The sequence below is a fragment of the Pristiophorus japonicus genome, chromosome 1 (assembly GCF_044704955.1).
Source record: "Pristiophorus japonicus isolate sPriJap1 chromosome 1, sPriJap1.hap1, whole genome shotgun sequence".
NCBI lineage: Eukaryota > Metazoa > Chordata > Chondrichthyes > Pristiophoridae > Pristiophorus > Pristiophorus japonicus.
This window is the reverse complement of record NC_091977.1, coordinates 225,147,282-225,165,858: the sequence shown is the minus strand read 5'-3', so window position 1 is coordinate 225,165,858 and position 18,577 is coordinate 225,147,282. Positions and strand designations below refer to the sequence as shown.

The 18,577-nt window shown below is 44.3% G+C and overlaps 1 protein-coding gene across 3 annotated transcripts in view; it reads right to left on the bottom strand.

The window, feature by feature from the left end:
* megf10 (multiple EGF-like-domains 10) overlaps positions 1–18,577 on the bottom strand; it is a 293,005-nt gene that overhangs the window by 152,914 nt on the left and 121,514 nt on the right. For 2 of the 3 annotated variants that reach the window (XM_070887065.1, XM_070887076.1), the window contains exon 5: positions 10,310–10,402. The exons of the other annotated variant lie outside the window; for it this stretch is intronic. In XM_070887065.1, the coding sequence (XP_070743166.1) occupies positions 10,310–10,402 (93 nt within the window). The remainder of the gene's footprint in view (positions 1–10,309; positions 10,403–18,577) is intronic. 3 annotated transcript variants of the gene reach the window in all.

The window sequence follows — 18,577 nt, the reverse complement described above, 5'->3', positions numbered from 1 at the left end:
TGGATCAGTGCATTGATGCGCGTTATAACTGGCCGAAAGCTGTCAATCATTCAAATAACACAAACGCACAGAAGAGGAAATATTATGAAACTACACAACCGTCTTGGAACCTAATCTGCCAGGAGCACCCAATCGGGAAATCAGGCTTTCTATCCATGACTTTCTATCCATTAAAATTAATAGATGGAAAATCCGCAAGAAAGCTGGCTGGAAAAATGGGAGGCAATTGCTCAAATTCCCAATATGCGCTCCCAAAAAGAAAAAAATGAAAGACGTTACTGTTGCGTATAAAATAACTCAATAGGCTTAGTACCATGAACTCAATCAGGTGTGGCCTACTTTATTAGCTCTCAAAGTGAGGATTAAACATGGAGGCTTTCTTTATATACAAAGGCTGCACATGTGTGTCTGTGGCCCAATGATCTCCGAGGGCCGCTTCCCCCTGGTGGCAGGTAAACCCAGGCATACATACATTATATAATTCTTCCCAAGATCTTGGTATCAGTCCTATTTACAAATTGAGACGGCCCGGGACTTTCCGCTCTCTAGTTGATTGTCTCAGTTCAATTCCAGATCTGGGCGAGCTCCCCGAGTCATTCATGACTTGAGGCTGGGTAGCCGATCTAATGGGAGTGGCAGTATCCATGTCAGGGATTGAAGGCCCAGGTTCATTGTCAACAGCAGAGTCTTCAAATGACTGAATATGAATCGGTTGGTCATTGATGGTGTCTTCTTCAAGCTGTTCCGGTTCGCCTGTGTGCTGCAATTTCGTCTGATCAATGTGCCTCCTGCATATTTGCCCATTAGTGAGCCTGACAATAAGCACCCCGTTACCCTCCTTGGCCGTAACAGTGCCAGTGACCCACTTGGGGCCTTGACCATAATTTAGCACATACTCAGGATCATTAATAGAGATGTCGCGTGACACCGCAGTGCGATCATGATACCACTGCTGATGTTGACGTCTGTTTTCGACGTGATTATTAAGATCAGGGTGGACAAGCGAGAGCCTGATCTTGAGACCTCTCCATCAACAGTTCAGCAGGAGGGACCCCAGTAAGCGTGTGGGGTCTCGTCCTATAACTAAGCAGTATGCGTGACAAGTGAGTCTGCAAAGAATTGAGAGTTACACGTTTCAGACTCTGCTTGATGGTTTGGACGGCCCGCTCCGCTTGACCATTGGACGCGGGTTTGGCCTTATGTGCTTGATTCCATTGAGTCTCAAACTCTTGAAACTCCAAATTCGTGAAGCATGATCCGTTGTTGCTCACAACGATGTCGGGCAGACCATGAGTGGCGAACATGGCACGAAGGCTCTCAATGGTGGCTGTGGATGTACTGGATGACATGATTACACATTCTATCCATTTGGAATACGCATCCACCTCCACCAAAAACATTTTGCCAGGAAAGGACCCGCATAGTCGATGTGGATCCTCGACCATGGTTTGGATGGCCACGACCACAGACTTAGCGGAGATTCCACTGGTGCATTGCATAACTGCGTGCAAGTGTTGCACTGATGCACACATGACTCCAAATCAGAGTCAATGCCAGGCCACCAAACGTGAGACCTGGCAATGGCCTTCATCATCACAATACCAGGATGGGCACGGTGTAAATCCCGTCCAAATATCTCCCTGCATTTCTTGAGCATAACACGATTACCCCATGACAAACAAACAATCAGATTGAATGGATAGTTCGTCTTTGCGACGGTTGTAAGGTTTGGTCTCATCACACACTTCCCTGGGAATGGCCGACCAATCACCACTAAGGACACAACGTTTTACAACCGATAAGATCGGACCCTGGCTGGTCTAGGTCCTAACTTGTTGAGCAGTGACAGGCAACCCTTCACTCTCAAAGGCATCCATGACCAACAGTAGGTCTGCGGGCTGTGGTGTTTCCACCTCTGGCGTGGGTAACGGTAAACGGCTCAATGCATCGGCATAATTCTCGGTGCCAGGTCTATGGTGAATGACATAATCACAGGCAGATACTGTCAGCGCCCACCCCTGAATACGGGACGATGCTTTGGTATTGATACCTCTATGCTCTGAAAACAAGGATACGGGTGGCTTGTGATCGGTTTCAAGCTCGAAACGAAGCCCAAACAGATACGGGTGCATTTTTTAATCCCATATACGCAGGCTAAAGCTTCTTTCTCTACCATGCCATCGGCTCTTTCTGCTTTAGACATGCTTTTAGAGGCGTACACAACAGGTTGGAGTTTGCCCGACTCATTGGATTGTTGGAGCACGCAACCAACCCCATGTGATGAAGCATCACAGGCCAATACTAAACGCTTGCATGGGTCATAATGTACCAGCAATTTGTTGGAACAAAGCAGATTTCTAGCCTTCTCGAAGGCCCTGTCTTGCGATACACCCCAAACCCAATTGTCGTCTTTTCTGAGCAGCACGTGCAGAGGCTCTAATAATGTGCTCAATTTAGGCAAGAAATTATCAAAGTAGTTGAGAAGAGCAAGGAACGAACGCAGCTCCGTCACATTCTGGGGTCTGGGTGCATTTTTGATGGCCTCTGTTTTCGAGTCCATAGGCCTGATGCCGTCTGCAGCAATCTTCCTTCCCAGGAATTTGACTTCCAGTGCCATAAAGATGCACTTTGAACATTTCAGCCTGAGTCCCACTTTGTCCAGACGACGTAGAACCTCTTCCAGGTTGTGCAGGTGTTCAGCAGTGTCACGACCTGTGACCAGTCTGTCGTCTTGGAATACCACGGTTCTTGCGATGGACTTCAGTAAACTCTCCATGTTCCTCTGAAATATGGCTGCAGCCGAGCGAATTCCGAAAGGACACCTGTTGTAAATGAACAGTCCTTTATGCGTATTGATGCACGGAAGTTTCTTCGACGATTCGACAAGCTCCTGTGTCATATAGGCCGACGTCAGATCCAATCTGGTGAACAACTTTCCCCCGGCTAGCGTTGCAAACAGGTCATCAGCCTTTGGTAACGGGTACTGATCCTGTTTCGAAACTCGGTTGATCGTAACCTTGTAGTCTCCACAAATCCTGACAGTGCCATCACTTTTCAGCACAGGAACAATGGGACTAGCCCATTCGTTAAATTCGACCGGTGAAATGACCCCTTCACATTGGAGTCTGTCCAGTTCGATTTCGACCTTCTCCCTCATCATCTATGGGTCTGCCCGGGCTTTGTGATGGACGGATCTTGCATCCGAGTCCAGGTGGATCTGCACCTTGGCTCCCGTGCAGTTGCCGATGCCCGGTTCAAACAGCGAGGGAAATTTGCTCAGCACTTGAGCACACAAAGCGTCATCCACTGATGACAAAGCTTTAATATCGTTCCAGTTTCACTTAATTTTTCAAGCCAACTCCTGCCGAACAGCGTTGGACCATTGCCTGGATCGATCCACAGCGATAGATCATGAACCGTCAAATCGTACCTTGACTACTGCACTGCCAATCACTGGTATGAGCTCTTTGGTGTAGGTACGCAATTTTGCATTTATTGGACTCAGCTTGGGTTTTACGGCCTTGGTGTCCCACAGCTTTTCGAAAGTCCTCTGGCTCATAATTGACTGACTCTCACTAGTGTCTAATTCCATAGATACCGGCACGCCGTTCAATTTTACTTCAATCATTATCGGTTAGCTCTTTGTCAGGAACGAATGTACACTATACACTTCCTCCTCGGGTATATCGGGTTGCATTGCCGGATTCACTCCGATCGGTCATCATTATCCACGTGGTGTGTCGCAGCACGTTTGCTGAGCTGCGGACACATCCGCTGAAGGTGCCCCATTTTCGCACAGCCTCTACAAATATACTGTCAGAAACGGCACTGATGAGGCCGATGATTGACCCCACAACACCAACAGGGTGAAATCGGATTCATGCCCAATGGTGGACTTCGAGCAGCTACAGGTTTTGCAAACACAGTCAGGTAGGCCCTGCCAGGTGCAGCTCTGTCAACCGACGACACAATCTGGTGCACAGTACTTGCCGTGGAGTTCCGACTCTGCGAGGATATCTGCTTTGTACTGTCGACCGTGGTCAGGCAAGCCTGGGCGATCGTGATGGCCCTGCTCAGATCCAGCGTCTCTGCAGACAGCAGCTTCCGCAGGATCATCTCGTGGTTTATGCCTATTACAAAAATGTCGCACAGCATGTCTTCCAATGCAGTTCCAAACTTACACGGCCCAGCGAGACGTCTCAGGTCAGCAACAAATTCCGCCACGTCCTGGCCCTCAGAACGAACATGCTTGTAAAAGCGATATCTCGAGACAATGATGCCTTCTTTCAGTTTGAGATGGTCCCGAATCAGAGCACACAATTCCTCATAGTCTTTTCGATTGGACGTGCAGGTGAAAGCAGATTCTTTATGAGGCCATAGATTTTTGGACCACAAACCATGAGGAAAACTGCCCTGCTTCTAACTGCGTCAGCGATTTCATCCATCTTGTTGGCCACGAAGTACTGGTCGAGGCGATCTGTAAAATCCTCCCAGTCTTCTCCCTCCACGAATCACTCCAGGATTCCCACGGTGCTCTTTTTTTTTGTGTGTGAAAGTTCATATTGTGCCTCGTCGCCAAATGTTGCGTCTGCAATAACTCAATCGGCTTAGTACCGTGAACTCAATCAGGTGCAACCTGACTCTACTTTATTAGCTCTCAAAGTGAGGATTAAACATGGAGGCTTTCTTTATATACAAGGGCTGCACATGTGTGTCTGTGGCCCAATGACCTCCGACGGTCACTCCCCCTGGTGGCAGGTAAACCCAGACATACATACATTAGTTACATTGATATACAGTAGTGCCTTTCATAACTTCAGGATGTGCCAAAGCACTTTACAGCCAATGAAGTACTTTTGAAGTGTAGTCACTGTTATAATGTAGGAAACAGGGCAACCAATTTTCACACAGCAAGCTCTCACAAATAACAATGTGGCAACATGATAATGACCAGATAGTGATGTTGGTTGAGGGATAAATATTGACCAGGACAAGGGGGAAAATGTCATGGGGTCTTTTACGGCCACCTGAGAGGACAGACAGGGCTTCAGTTTAACATCTCTATCTGAAAGATAACATCTCTGCCAACGCAGTGTTCTCTCAGCACTGCACTGGGAGTACCTGCCTGGATTTTGTGCTCAAATCTCGGGAGTGGGGTTTGAACCCACAATCTTCTGACTCAGAAGTGCTACCAAACTGAGCCATAGCTGACACCTAAACACTCAATCGGCAAAGCTCCACACCAGCAGCAAAATCTCCTAAAATGAATACGTCAGAAAAAGAAGTATCAGAATCCAAAGTCTGGCTACTTACTCAGCATCGCTAGGTGTCAATCTTTATAAAACTTAGATATTGTTATTAATACCTTCTAACTTTTGCATATGTTTAAAAAAAACTTTTTCAACTTCTTAAATTCATTCTTCATTAGGAGGTAAAATTGTCTTCCTTTTGGCCTTGTGTGCGAGTTATCTTGGATATTCTGTTAACAGTATTTCATGCCATGTTTATTCATCAGGATAATTTAATCACTCCTATTATCACCACAGCAGGATTTTTAAGTATTCAAACTTCTAACGTCCATGACCATATTAATCCATATAAAATATATTGCTGGCCAATAGTTTATGGGTATAATACAGGAAAATTGCTTTTTAATGAATGCAGCCAAAGGCAATTCACTATTTTCCTAGCACTATACAGCCAACTGGGCACCTTGGAGAAAGCACAGAAGAGGTTCTATACTTTATTTTCCGTGGTTGGCTTTCCAAATATTAAAATATATATATATAGCCTTGGAAACTAGGCACTCAACTGGGCAGATATCCCAAACAGCATTTCTAGAAATTGTATTCATGTTTGGAGAGCTGCAGGATTAGAGAAATGGACCTCATGTCAGCACTATGGCCTAGATTTTTGTGAAACAAGCACTCTACTCCAAGCTACATCACGGCAGGCGAGCCCCAGGTGGGCAGAGAAAATGCTTCAAGGACACACTCAAAGCTTCCTTTAAAAAATGTAACATCCCCACCGACTCTTGGGAATCCCTGGGCCAAGACTGCTCAAAGTGGAGGAGAAGCATCCGAGAAGGTACCGAACACTTCGAGTCTCTTCACCAGGAGCGCGTGGAAGCCAAGTACGAACAGCGGAAGGAGCGTACGATAAATCCAAGCACCCCACCCATCATCTCCCCTACCTGTGACAGAGACTGTAGATCCCGCATTGGTCTCATCAGTCACCTTAGAACTTAATTTTAGTGCGGAAGCAAGTCATCCTCGACTCCGGGGGACTGCCTAAGAAGAAGAGATTCTCTCAACCATTACGCTTCAATCATTTTAATGTCATTGAGAGGATTTACTGAACATTAATTTTGGCTTTTTTCTTATTAATCTGGAACAACAAAAGTTCTGAGTTGCTGCTGAACTACAGTTTTAACAAAAATCTCACAACTTAATTTAGTTGAAACTAACTACTACTGTTCGACTGTGTCAGCTGTGGCTCAGTTGGTAGGACTCTTGCCTCTGAGTTCAAACGGTTGTGGGTTCAAGTCCCACTCCAGAAATTTCAGCACATAATACAGGCTGACATTCCCAATGCCAGTACTGAGAGACTTCTGCATTGTCAGACGGTACCATCTTTTGGATGAGACATTAAACCAGGTTCCCATCTGCTCTTTCATTTGGATGTAGAAGATCCCATGGGCACTATTTAGAAGAGGAGCTGGGGAGTTCACCCTGATGTCCTAGCCAACATTTATTCCTCAACCAACATTACTAAAATTGGTCATTATTTTATTGCTGTTTGTGGGATCTTGCTGTGCACAAATTGTCTGCTGCATTTCAAACATTACAGCAGTATCCCATGACACTTCAGAAAAGCACTTAATTGGCTGTAAAGCACTTTGGGACATCCCGAGGTTGTGATAAGCAATTCTTCCTTTCATAAATAAAAATTAAACTTTGCCGTAATATTAAGAAAGAATGTGCGTTTATATAGCACCTTTCACGGCCCTGGGACATCGCAAATCACTTAACAGCTTTTTTGAAGTGTAGTCACTGTTGTTATTCATGAAACAAGCGTGAACCAGATTAACTCCCCAACACTGAGCAAGCAGCATGTTCATCAACATCAAGTAGATGGTGGTCGACAGGGCCAAAAGATTACATTTTAATATTATTTTTACGGGGCCAGGAGGATATTGATATTAGCAGAATCTGAAGATGTTTGAAGAAAGACTGGGGTAGTTTTTAAACTATCGGGTAGCATGGTCCGGGGTCCCAATGGTGCCAGTGTGAGGGTCTATTTTGAGGCCCGGGGCCTCACTGCTATTCCACCAGTGGGTTGCAGCCCCCGAAAGGCCAATCCGCTAATGTTCTCCAGCTCCGAGCCGGTGCAATAGCAGGAACCACAGAGGCCGACTCGGACCGGAAGAAGCTGCCTGAGAAGTCTAACGATTTTAAAATTCTCATCATTGTTTTCAAATCCTTCCATGGCCTCTCCCCTCCCTACAACTCTCCTCCAATTCTGGCCTCTTGCATAACCCCGATTTCCAGCGCCCTACCATTGGTGGGCGTGCCTTCAGCTGCCAAAACCTAAGCTTTGGAACTCCCTCCCTAAACCTCTCCACCTCTCTACCTCTCTACCTCTCTCTCCGCCTTTAAGATGCTCCTTAAAACCTACCTCTTTGACCAAGCTTTTAGACAACTGTCCCAATATCTCATGTGGATCGGTATCAAATTTTGTTTGATAACACTCCCGTGAAGCGCCTTGGGACATTTGACTATGTTAAAAAGTTCTATATAAATGCAAGTTGTTTTTGGTGCTCAAAACAAGATCCCTGATGCCAAATTTCTTATAATATGCCAAACGTAGATGCTCTGCTGATGAAGGAATGGCTATGATGCAGTGTGCATATCTAATGAGTGAATCACGAAAATCTTTCATGGCGCATTGATAACCAGGAAGAGACGCTGAATGTAAAACCAGGGCTTTGTGTAACAAAACTTCCTCCCCTCTATAAGAACATAAGAGCATAATAAATAGGAGCAGAAATAGGCCATCCGGCCCCTCAAGCCTGCTCCGCCATTCAATAAGATCATGGCTGATCTGATCATGGACTCAGCTCCACTTCCCTGCCCACTCCCCATTAACCCTTATCTTTTAAGAAACTGTCTATCTCTGTCTTAAATTTATTCAATGTCCCAGATTCCACAGCTCTCTGAGGCAGCGAATTCCACAGATTTACAACCCTCAGAGAAGAAATTTCTCCTCATCTCAGTCTTAAATGGACGGCCCCTTATTCTAAGATCATGCCCTCTAGTTCTCGTCTCCCCCATCAGTGGAAACATCCTCTCTGCATCCACTTTGTCAAGCCCCCTCATAATCTTATAGGTTTCGATAAGATCACCCCTCATTCTTCTGAATTCCAATGAGTAGAGGCCCAACCTACTCAACCTTTCCTCATAAGTCAACCCCCTCATCTCCGGAATCAACCTAGTGAACCTTCTCTGAACTGCCTCCAAAGCAAGTAAATATGGAAACCAAAACTGCACGCAGTATTCCAGGTGTGGCCTCACTGATACCCTGTATAGTTGTAGCAAGACTTCCCTGCTTTTATACTCCATCCCCTTTGCAATAAAGGCCAAGATTCCATTGGCTTTCCTGATCACTTGCTGTACCTGCATACTATCTTTTCTATTCTAGCCCTCGAGATATAAAGTCTAACATTCCATTAGCCTTTTGGTTATATTTTGTACCTGAACACTACATTTTAGTGATCTGTGTACATATACCCCTAAATCTCTTTGGATCTCCACTGTTCCTAGCTATTCACCATTTAAAAAATACTCGTATCTCTCCTTTTTGGTCCAAAATGAATGATGTCACACTTACCTGCATTGAAATCCATCTGCCACAGTTTCACCAACTCACTTAATCTTTCAATGTCTCTTTGTAATTTTATGCTCCTGTCTGCATTACGTTACACTATGCTAAAAATCAGTAGTCATTGCATGTCCATGTGATGAAAGACCTGACCTAGGAGTGAAATACCTACTGTGCTATCTATATAAACACGCGAGTGTCTGGAAACATCTGGAATTAGGTTGTATAAAGAGACAGCTGTTTTGATTCAGGTCAGAAATAAAATGCTCGATATATCTGAAATCCCATCCAGAAGCAAGGTTCATTACATCTATCTTTAAAGCTGAAAACCATGCAAAACCATCCCCAGTCCAAGTAGCTGTATGGTTGTATAAATATTCAAGCTTTATTCGAAACCTTAAGGGTCATGAAAAACAATGGTCCTTTCATTTATCCTGGCTACAATATTATGGCACATGAAAATTGGGAGAAAGGCACATGACCTTTCCACTGTTAATAACCCGTAAATGCTAACACATTGGTGGCATATTGCCACGTACAGTTATATTATGCATTGGCCCAGATCTTGCTGGAGTGGGGCATCTCGCGGCGAGCCCCGTTAGTCAGACTTGTTCCTGCACATTTCAGCTCAAAATTTTTTTGCCCTGTAACTTACTGGAAGTGCGAGCTGTTAATGCCATGGTGAGGGTAACTGGGCACCTGGGACCTCAGTGAGCAACGGGACAGTCTAGCTCCTTAATCAATGAGATTTAAGGACTAAGAATGAAACAGAGGAATGATGGAGAAGGATATTGGATCAACTGGAGTCAAACCAGGTACAGGAAGACAAATAAAGAGAGGGAAGGAAACATTGGATTAAGAGAGACAGAAAAAGGTGATAGGAAGGGAATCTCCAAGAACAATTTACCACCTGAAGGAATGAGACTCCACAATTTAAACTGTTGCCTTTCTGGGCCAGAGACCTTGATTGGCATTATATTAAGAATGATCACATTGTTAAAAGGGTGCTTACGCTGCTAATTACCAGAGTTAGCTTTCTGTGGTGAGTTTAATGGGCAATTAATGTGCAAATCCAGCAAGTTGTTAATAATAATGGAAAAGCTAAGAGCAAGATACCATTCATGCAAAGCCATCGGCCAGTAAATCGACCAGTAAGTTCCAGGGGTTCGCAACTCACAGTGCATCACTTGGTCCCCTGAACTTGCTGGCGACTTGCGGATTAATTATGGCGTGTGACACACCATTATTGTTCCAGCGAGAATCTGACCTGTTATTTACCAGCTCCTCTTTTTATTATATGTTTCTACATTGCAAAACTAAATATCAGACTTACATTGTGCATCGAAGAAAACTTATCAAATTGGCTGTACTAAAAGACAGAGTGCGGAAGGAAAAAAGACAAGATGGACAACAGCAGGTGAGATCTTACCACTGGAACAGTTTGGGGCTCCCCAGCCTGGTTCACACTGACAGGTGTTGGGAGCAACGCATCTTCCATGGACACATTTCTCTGTACAGTGAGCTGTTTATGAGGGACAAGTGATGAGAGAAAAAAGAAAGTTAAAGTCAATAACTTGTAATACCAGCTGCTGCATATCAACTCTGATGTGTTTCGCTACACAAAAACACCTACTGTTCCTCAAAGCACAACATACTTTGCTAATGGAAACCTGCAGTGACCTCCCATCATTTATTTGACTAAAGAGGTTTACATCCCAAAATTTGAGTTCAAATGCTATGTTATTCAGTAAGGTCTGAAGAAAGAAAGAAAGAAACAACAACTTTTATTTATATAGCACCTTTAACGTAGTAACTTTAACGGTGTGTCACAGCAGTGTTACAAGACAAAACAAATAAATTTGACATCGAGCCACACAAGAAGAAATTAAGGCAGATGCTTGGTCAAAGAGGTAGGTTTTAAGGAGCATCTTAAAGGAGGAAAGAGAGGAAGAGAGGCGGAGAGGTTTAGGGAGGGAGTTCCAGAGTTTCGGAACCAGTCAGCTGAAGGCACAGCCACCGATGGTTGAGTTTCTTTCTTTCTTTCTTTTTTTTTTTCAGACCTTACTGCTCAAGAGGGCAGAATTTGAGGAGCGGGGTTATGAGACTGAAAGAGATTACAGATATAGGGAGGGGCGAGGCCATGGAGGGATTTGTAAACAATGATAAGAATTTTGAAATCGAGGCGTTGCTTAACGAGGAGCCAATGTAGGTCAGTGAGCACAGTGGTGATAGGTGATCGGGACTTGGAGTGAGTTAGGACATGGGCTGCCGAGTTTTGGATGACCTCAAGTTTACATAGGGTACAATGTGGGAGACCAGCCAGGAGTGCGTTGGAGTAGTCAAGTCTAGAGGTACAAAGGCATGGATCAGGGTTTCAGCAACAGATGAGCTGAGGCAGGGGTGGAGGCGGGCAATGTTACGGAGGTTGCAATAGGTGGTTTTAGTTATGCCACGGATATTTGGCCGGAAGCTCATTTCAGGGTCAAATATGATGCTTAGGTTGCGAACAGTCTGGTTTAGCCTCAGATAGATGGTAGAGAGAGAGACAGAGTCAGTGGCTAGGGAACGCAGTTTGTGGCAGGGACTAAAGATAATGCCTTCGGTCTTCCCAATATTTAATTGGAGAAAATTTCTGCTCATCCAGTACTGGATGTCGGACAAGCAGTCTGACAATTTAGAGACCAAGGAGGGGTCGAGAGAAGTGGTAGTGAGGTACAGCTGGGTGTCGTCAGCGTACATGTGGAAAGTGACTCCGTGTTTTCGGATGATATCGCCAAGGGGCAGCATATAGATGAGAAATCAGAGGGTGACAAGGATAGATCCTTGGGGAACACCAGAGGTAACAATGCGAGGGTGGGAAGAGAAGCCAATGCAGGTGATTCTCTGGCTACGATCACAGATAAGAATGGAAGGGGGCGAGTGCAGTCCCACCCAGCTGGACGATGGTGGAGAGGCATTGGAGAAGGATGGAGTGATCAACTGTGTCAAAGGCTGCAGACAGGTCGAGGAGGACGAGAAGAGATAGTTTACTTTTGTCACAGTCGCAAAGGATATCATTTGTGACTTTGATGAGAGCCGTTTCAGTACTGTGGCAGGGGCGGAAACCAGATTGAAGGGATTCAAACATGGAGTTCCGGGAAAAATGGGCACGGATTTGGGAGGCATCAACACGTTCAAGGACTTTGGAGAGGAAAGGGAGGTTGGAGATGGGGCGGTAGCTATCAAGCACAGTGGGTTCAAGGGTTGTTTTTTTAAGGAGAGGGGTGATGATCACAGATCTGAAGGAGAGGGGGACAATACCTGAGGAGAGAGAACCATTAACAATGTCAGCTAACATGGGAGCCAGAAAAGGAAGTTGGGTGGTCAACAATTTAGTGGGAAGTGGGTCTCAAGGACCAGATGAGCTTGGAGAGGTCAAGAGGGGAAGATCAGAGAGAAACTAGAGAAAGGTGTGAGTTTAGGGCTAGGGCAGAGGGGAACCTCAGAGGAAGTTTGGCCCAATGGGCTAGGGGAAGGAAGGAAACTCGCAGAGGCAGCTAATTGGGTGGTCTCAATCTTTGAAATAAAGTTGTCCATGAGCTCCTCACACTTGTTGTTGGAGGTGAGTGTGATGGAGATAGGGGAGAGGGGTTTATAGAAGACGGTTAGCATTAGAGAATAGTAGCCAGGGATTATCTTTGCATTCCAGAAAGATCCTGGAATAGTGAGCAGTTTTTGCAGACAAGAGTAGGACCTGATAATGCTTTATGGCGGTGAATGGCTAAACCAGTTGTTCGCCACATCTGTTCAAGCCTGCGCCCCTTGGACTTGAGGGAGTGAAGATGAGGGTTGTACCAGGGTGAACAGTAAGGGTGGGAGAGAGTAATGGTTTTAATAAGGACTAAGGCATCAAAGGTGGTGATGAGAAAGAGAGAAAGGGAGAGAAAGAGGGAGAGAAAGATAGAAAGGAAGACAGACAGAAAGCCTTGCATTTAGATAGAGCCTTTCATGACCTCAGTACATCCCAAAGCACTTTACAGCGAATTAAGTACTTTTGAAGTGTAGTCACTGTTGTAATGTAGGGAAATGCAGCAGCCAATTTGCACACAACAAGCTTCCACAAATAGCAATGAGCGAAATGACTAGATAACCTGTTTTAGTGATGTTGATTCAGGGATAAATATTGACCAGGACTCTGGGAGAAACTCCCTTCCTCTTCTTCAAAATAGTCGCCATGGGATATTTTCCATCCACCGGAGAGGGCAGTTTAACATCAGGTGGAAATAAAAGGTCCCATGGCACTATTTCGAAGAAGAGCAGGGGAGTTATCCCCAGTGTCCTGGCCAATATTTGTCCCTCAATCAACATAACAAAAACAGATTATCTGGCCATTATAACATTGCTGTTTGTGGGACCTTGCTGTGTGCAAATTGGTCATTGTGTTTCTCACATTACAGCAGTGACTGCACTCCAAAAGTACTTTCATTGACTGTAAAGCGCTTTGAGACATCCAGTGGTCATGAAAGGAGCTATATAATTGTAATTCTTTCTTTCTTTCAAGCAGATTATATCCGGAACACAATTTTTAACAGGCAAACTTGATTTAGTTAGAACCAATTCATAAAAAATTTTTTTTAATTATTGATGTGATTTTAAAAAAATAAACAAAACTTGAGTTAAATGCTGAAAGGTTTATTACAACTCTGAAAAATTCCACAGCTCCAAATACAAACTATGAAAAATGTCATTTTTATGAATTAACTTAAAAGCACTTTTAATTGAAAGCTATGTGGAAGTACTGTGTTACAAATAGACATATGTCCCTTTACACACAGATATCTTATGTTAACAAAATCCTGGCAGAAATGTTCATGTAATTACAGTACAGAAACAGGCCATTCAGCCCAACAGGTTCATGTTGGTGTTGGTGTTTATGCTCCACACGAGCCTCCTCCCACACTTGCAGCATATTATTCTATTCCTTTCTCCCTCATGTGCTTATCCAACTTCCCCTTAAATGCATCAATGCTATTCGCCTCAACCACTCCCTGTTGTAGCGTGTTTCACATTTTAAACATGCTCTGGGTGAAGAAGTTCCTCCTGAGTTCCCCATTGGATTTATTAGTGACTATCTTTTATTTATGGCCCCTATTTATGAGTATTAGAAATGGAAAAGAATGCAATGTAAAATATAAAGAAACTTCATGATCACTGATCTCTTTCAAAATTAACATTGGAATCACACACAGCTTAAAATAGCATTTGATATTATTCAATAGGGTTTCAATATAATTAAATATTGGAGGCTGGATTTTCCTCTGGTCATCTGTGTTTTTTGAGCGGTTCTAGAGCGATGCAACAGGAAAGACAGAGCAGGGGGAGGTCAACCATTGAACCCCTGCCACTAAATCATTCCTTAGCTATTGCCCCCCATTCCTTCCCCCTTGTTCCCCCCCCACCCCCCTGCATCCTCTTCTGACTCTCCATGACCATCCCGCCATATTGAAATGTCAGCGAGGGGGTGAGGCTGGGGAAACCAGCCAATTAACCCTCCCTTCAGCCGTGGCTCAGTTACGTAGCATTCTCACCTCCGATCAAGTCCCACTCCAGAGACTTGAGCACCAAATCCAGGCTGACACTCCCAGTGCTGAGGGAGCGCTGCGCTGTTGGAGGTGCCGTCTTTCGGATGAAATGTTAAAACGAGGCCCCGTCTTCCCTTTCAGGTGGACGTAAAAGATCCTAAGATTACTATTTCGAAGACGAGCAGAGGAGTTATCCCTGGTGTCCTGGCCAAAGGTTATCCCTCAATCAACGTCACTAAACAAACAGATTATCTGGTCATTATCAGATTGCTACTTGTGGGAGCTTGTTGGCTGCCACGTTTTCTGACATGACAACATTGACTACACTTCAAGAAGTTCTTCATTGGCTGTGAAGCGTTTTGGGACGTCCTGAGGTTGTGAAAGGCGCTGAATAAATGAAAGTTCTTTCTATCTTTCACAGTAATTCCACTTTCTGGTTGACTGAAAAATTAACCCAGGACCTTGATGAATTGAATATGCATCCTGCATGAAATCAAACCCATGTCCTCACAGCCTAAATTGTTCGCTAGTTTCATTAGCTACCTCAGATGATATTTTATCATTTGAACCTCTTGCATTATCTCTCACAATCAATATATTTTGACTACAGAATGATTATTTCAATCATCCAATACAAAATAATTAAATACGTTACAAAACAGGCTATAAATTGGTTTGGGCTCATTTTCATGGACTCATTAAAACTTGCAGCACAGAATGTCGTGCCTGTGCTGGCTCTCGTGCTTAGTCCCGTCCCACCCTGCCCGCACCACCCCCACTCTTTGTCAGTAACCTTGTATGTTCTCAAGAACCTGTCGAACTCCTTTTTTAAATTATTTCTGGAATCAGCTTCCTCCACCTTTTCAGGTGGAACATTCCATATCCCGACAACTCTCGAGTGAAGAAATTTCTCCTCATCGCCCCTCTAGATCTTTTGCCAATGATTTTGAATCTCTGACCTCTGGTTATTGGCCCACTCACCAGAGATAATAGATTTTTTCTATTTATAAACCTAAGTAACCCATATGCTTTTTTAACCACCTTATCAACTTGCCTGGCCACCTTGAAGGATTTGTGTATATGGACACCAAGGTCTCTCTGCTCATCTACACATTTCGAAATCATGCCATATATGGGCCCGAAATTGATGGCCTTGCTGCCCACAGCCACCGACTGCTGCCCACTGCCACCGACATTCCTCTTGAAGTTGCACCCAGTGCCACTTTCCATTTGGTGTGGAGCGGGCAGGAGGGGAGAGCCACCGGGAACCGCCCCCTGACGTCAGCGGACAGCTGACTGGCACAACTGACCTCCCGCCTGCCGAGATGCCATATTGATGTGGACGGGAGTCGGTGCCAGAACAGGGAAGGACCGCTGGCTGGATGCTGTTCTATCCCCGACGGTGAGTATGAAGAGCTGTGAAAAAAAATGTTTGTAAAAATTTTTTTAATTTTTTCTTTCCAGCAACTTACCTGGATGGGGTCCCCTTAAGGTGTTCCGATGTTTTTTTTTGATGATTTTCCTTTCAGGTCTTCGACCCTCCATGGGCCCAACTCCATCCTTGGCAAGCACCTTTGCCGCCGAGATTGGCAACATAAGTCCCTCTTGCCACCCGCCGCCCTTTCAAGGACCTTTCTGCCGAAAACCCCGCCATCAGGTACCTTGGCAGCCATCGACGGTCCTTTGGGCGGCACTTCGGCGGGTGGGGGTCTTCACCAATTTTGACCCCATGGTATACTGTTTTTCCATATTAGTCCTACCAAAGTGTATCGCTTCACACTTCCCCACATTGAACTCTATCAGCCATGCTTCTGCCCATTTCACCATCCTGTCTACGTCATTCTGAAGTCTACAATTATCCTCAGACAGCTCCACCCACCAAGAGGCTTATTTAATTATTTGGGCTTGGCGTCTGCCGATTTAGTGGAAGGGTTCAAAAAACTGTCGTGAGGCCCCTCAAATTTGCAAATGAGGTGGCCTAACATCTGTTTCAAGCGGCCGTCAGGGACACCTGAAAAACCCCGCTACCCGATATGGGGTTGGATGCCTTTCAGGCCTCCCTGGCATTGCCCACCAGAAGTTGGTTCATTTTTGTTCCCAGTTTTCGATCAGTACAATGGGTGCAACAAGGGCCAATTTCTATCCCCTGCCCCAACAATATATGCAAATGACAAAACTGGCCCAATTTCTGGCGGGCAATGCCAGGGTGGCCTAGAAGACAAAAGTGCCCCAGCATGCAAGCCATGAGCTGTTGCAAGACATCACCATCACAGTTATTAAGAATTAATTCAACCCTCTATTATTCCAAAAGTTGGCCCACAATCCCACTTACTCCAATTACATAACTGGCCCAACAAAAATATTTTTGCTCATTTATGGCAAGCCGTGCCAAGGGAGATGACACAATCCAAGCATTAACCTTTAAGTAAACAAGTGAATGGTGCTTTGCAAATAACAAAAGATGCTCTCCATTCATGTGGAATTAGACTGATAAAATCTTCATTTTAAAACTTCTTAACTTTATAAAACACTTAAATACGCTGTGGATTGCTCTGCTGATCTGCGGCTTCAGTGCATGATAGGATGTGAGCTTACTTTTCACGATTCTGACAAGGAGACTTACAATTTCAAGCATGCTATCCAGCAGGGAGCGATAAGAGGTGACAGATTTTCTTCCAACAAGGAAAAATTGGAGGGTGGACAACAACAATAACTTGGATTTATATAAAACGTCCCAAGACGCTTCACAGGAGTTTTATGAGACAAGATTTGACACCGAGCCACATAAGATATTCAGTCAACTGAGCCAAAGCTTTGTCAAAGAGGAAGGTTTTAAGAAGTGTCTTAAAGGAGGAGAGAGAGGTAAAGAGGCGGAGAGGTTTAGGGAGGGAATTCCAGAGCTTAGGGCCTCGGCAGCTGAAGGCACGGCCACCATATGGTAGAGCGATGGAAATCAGGGAAGCGCAAGAGGCCAGAATTAGAGGATTGTAGGGGTCTCGGAGGGTTGGAGGAGGCGAGAAAGATAGGGAGGGGGGTGAGACCATGGAGGAATTTGAACTCAATGATGAGAATCTTAAATTTGAGGAATTGCTGGACCAGGAGCCACTGTAGGTCAGTGAGCACAAGGGGACTTAGTACTAGTTAGGATAATTCTGTCGAGCTGTTGCTCACTCCTTAGTTGATTGGTTAGAAACTGTGGCACCAAAGGAGGCCTGATAACATGTCAAGTTTCCCACTCAGTAAACAATGCATAGCAAAGGGGCAAACTGAAAAGGAGACGGTGGAAATGATGTGAGGCAAAAGAAATTTGAAGGGATTTTAACTAGAAAAACAGTCTGCAGGGTAGTGCTGAACACAGCACAAATGCTCATTTTTATTTTACAACGTGGCAAAAAATGCAACATCTAAAAGGAAGCTATTCTGTTATTCCTGGGATTTATTTCTGAATCCAAGCTCTTTTATTTTGGTTGTGGGGGGTACATAACCTCAATAGGCTCTGATTTCTTATTCTCAGTATGCAAGTCAATCACTGTGGATATAATACAATAATTACACATTCTGATCACACAAGCCACTACAGCAGAAAACGTATGGTCCACAATATTAATAAGGCACATTTGTTTTTGCACTTATAAATCCTCTGTGCAGTTTACACCAAATGTGTTTTTTAAAAAAAATGCTGGGGTTTTCACCTCCCGTTAACAGAATTTATTTTACATAGCTTCACGTATGTTAGCAGTTTTCTCATTCTTTCCCATTGCTGTATGAAGTAAGGCTTAATATAGTGAAGATTATGATGTCTTAGTAAAAGTTCACAAACAGTTTCGGAAATGTAAAAGCAATCAGACTAGTTCTGTGCTGAACTGAAGGACAAGACAGTAAATTTATGGCAGAACTTTGAATTTTTGGCCTTTAAGCAATATGTTAAATTGCAATTCACTTTCAATAAACAAAAAGAAAAGGTACTGAATTTCAAAATTATAATTCATCACATCAGAATAAAAATGTATTTACAAGATGGTAGTAAATAAGGAAAGGGCATAACATGTTAAGAACATAAGAACATAGGGCTCAATTTTCCCCAATGCCGTTTTTTGGCACCTTGCAAGAGTTACGCCGGTTATTTTGGTCCCGAC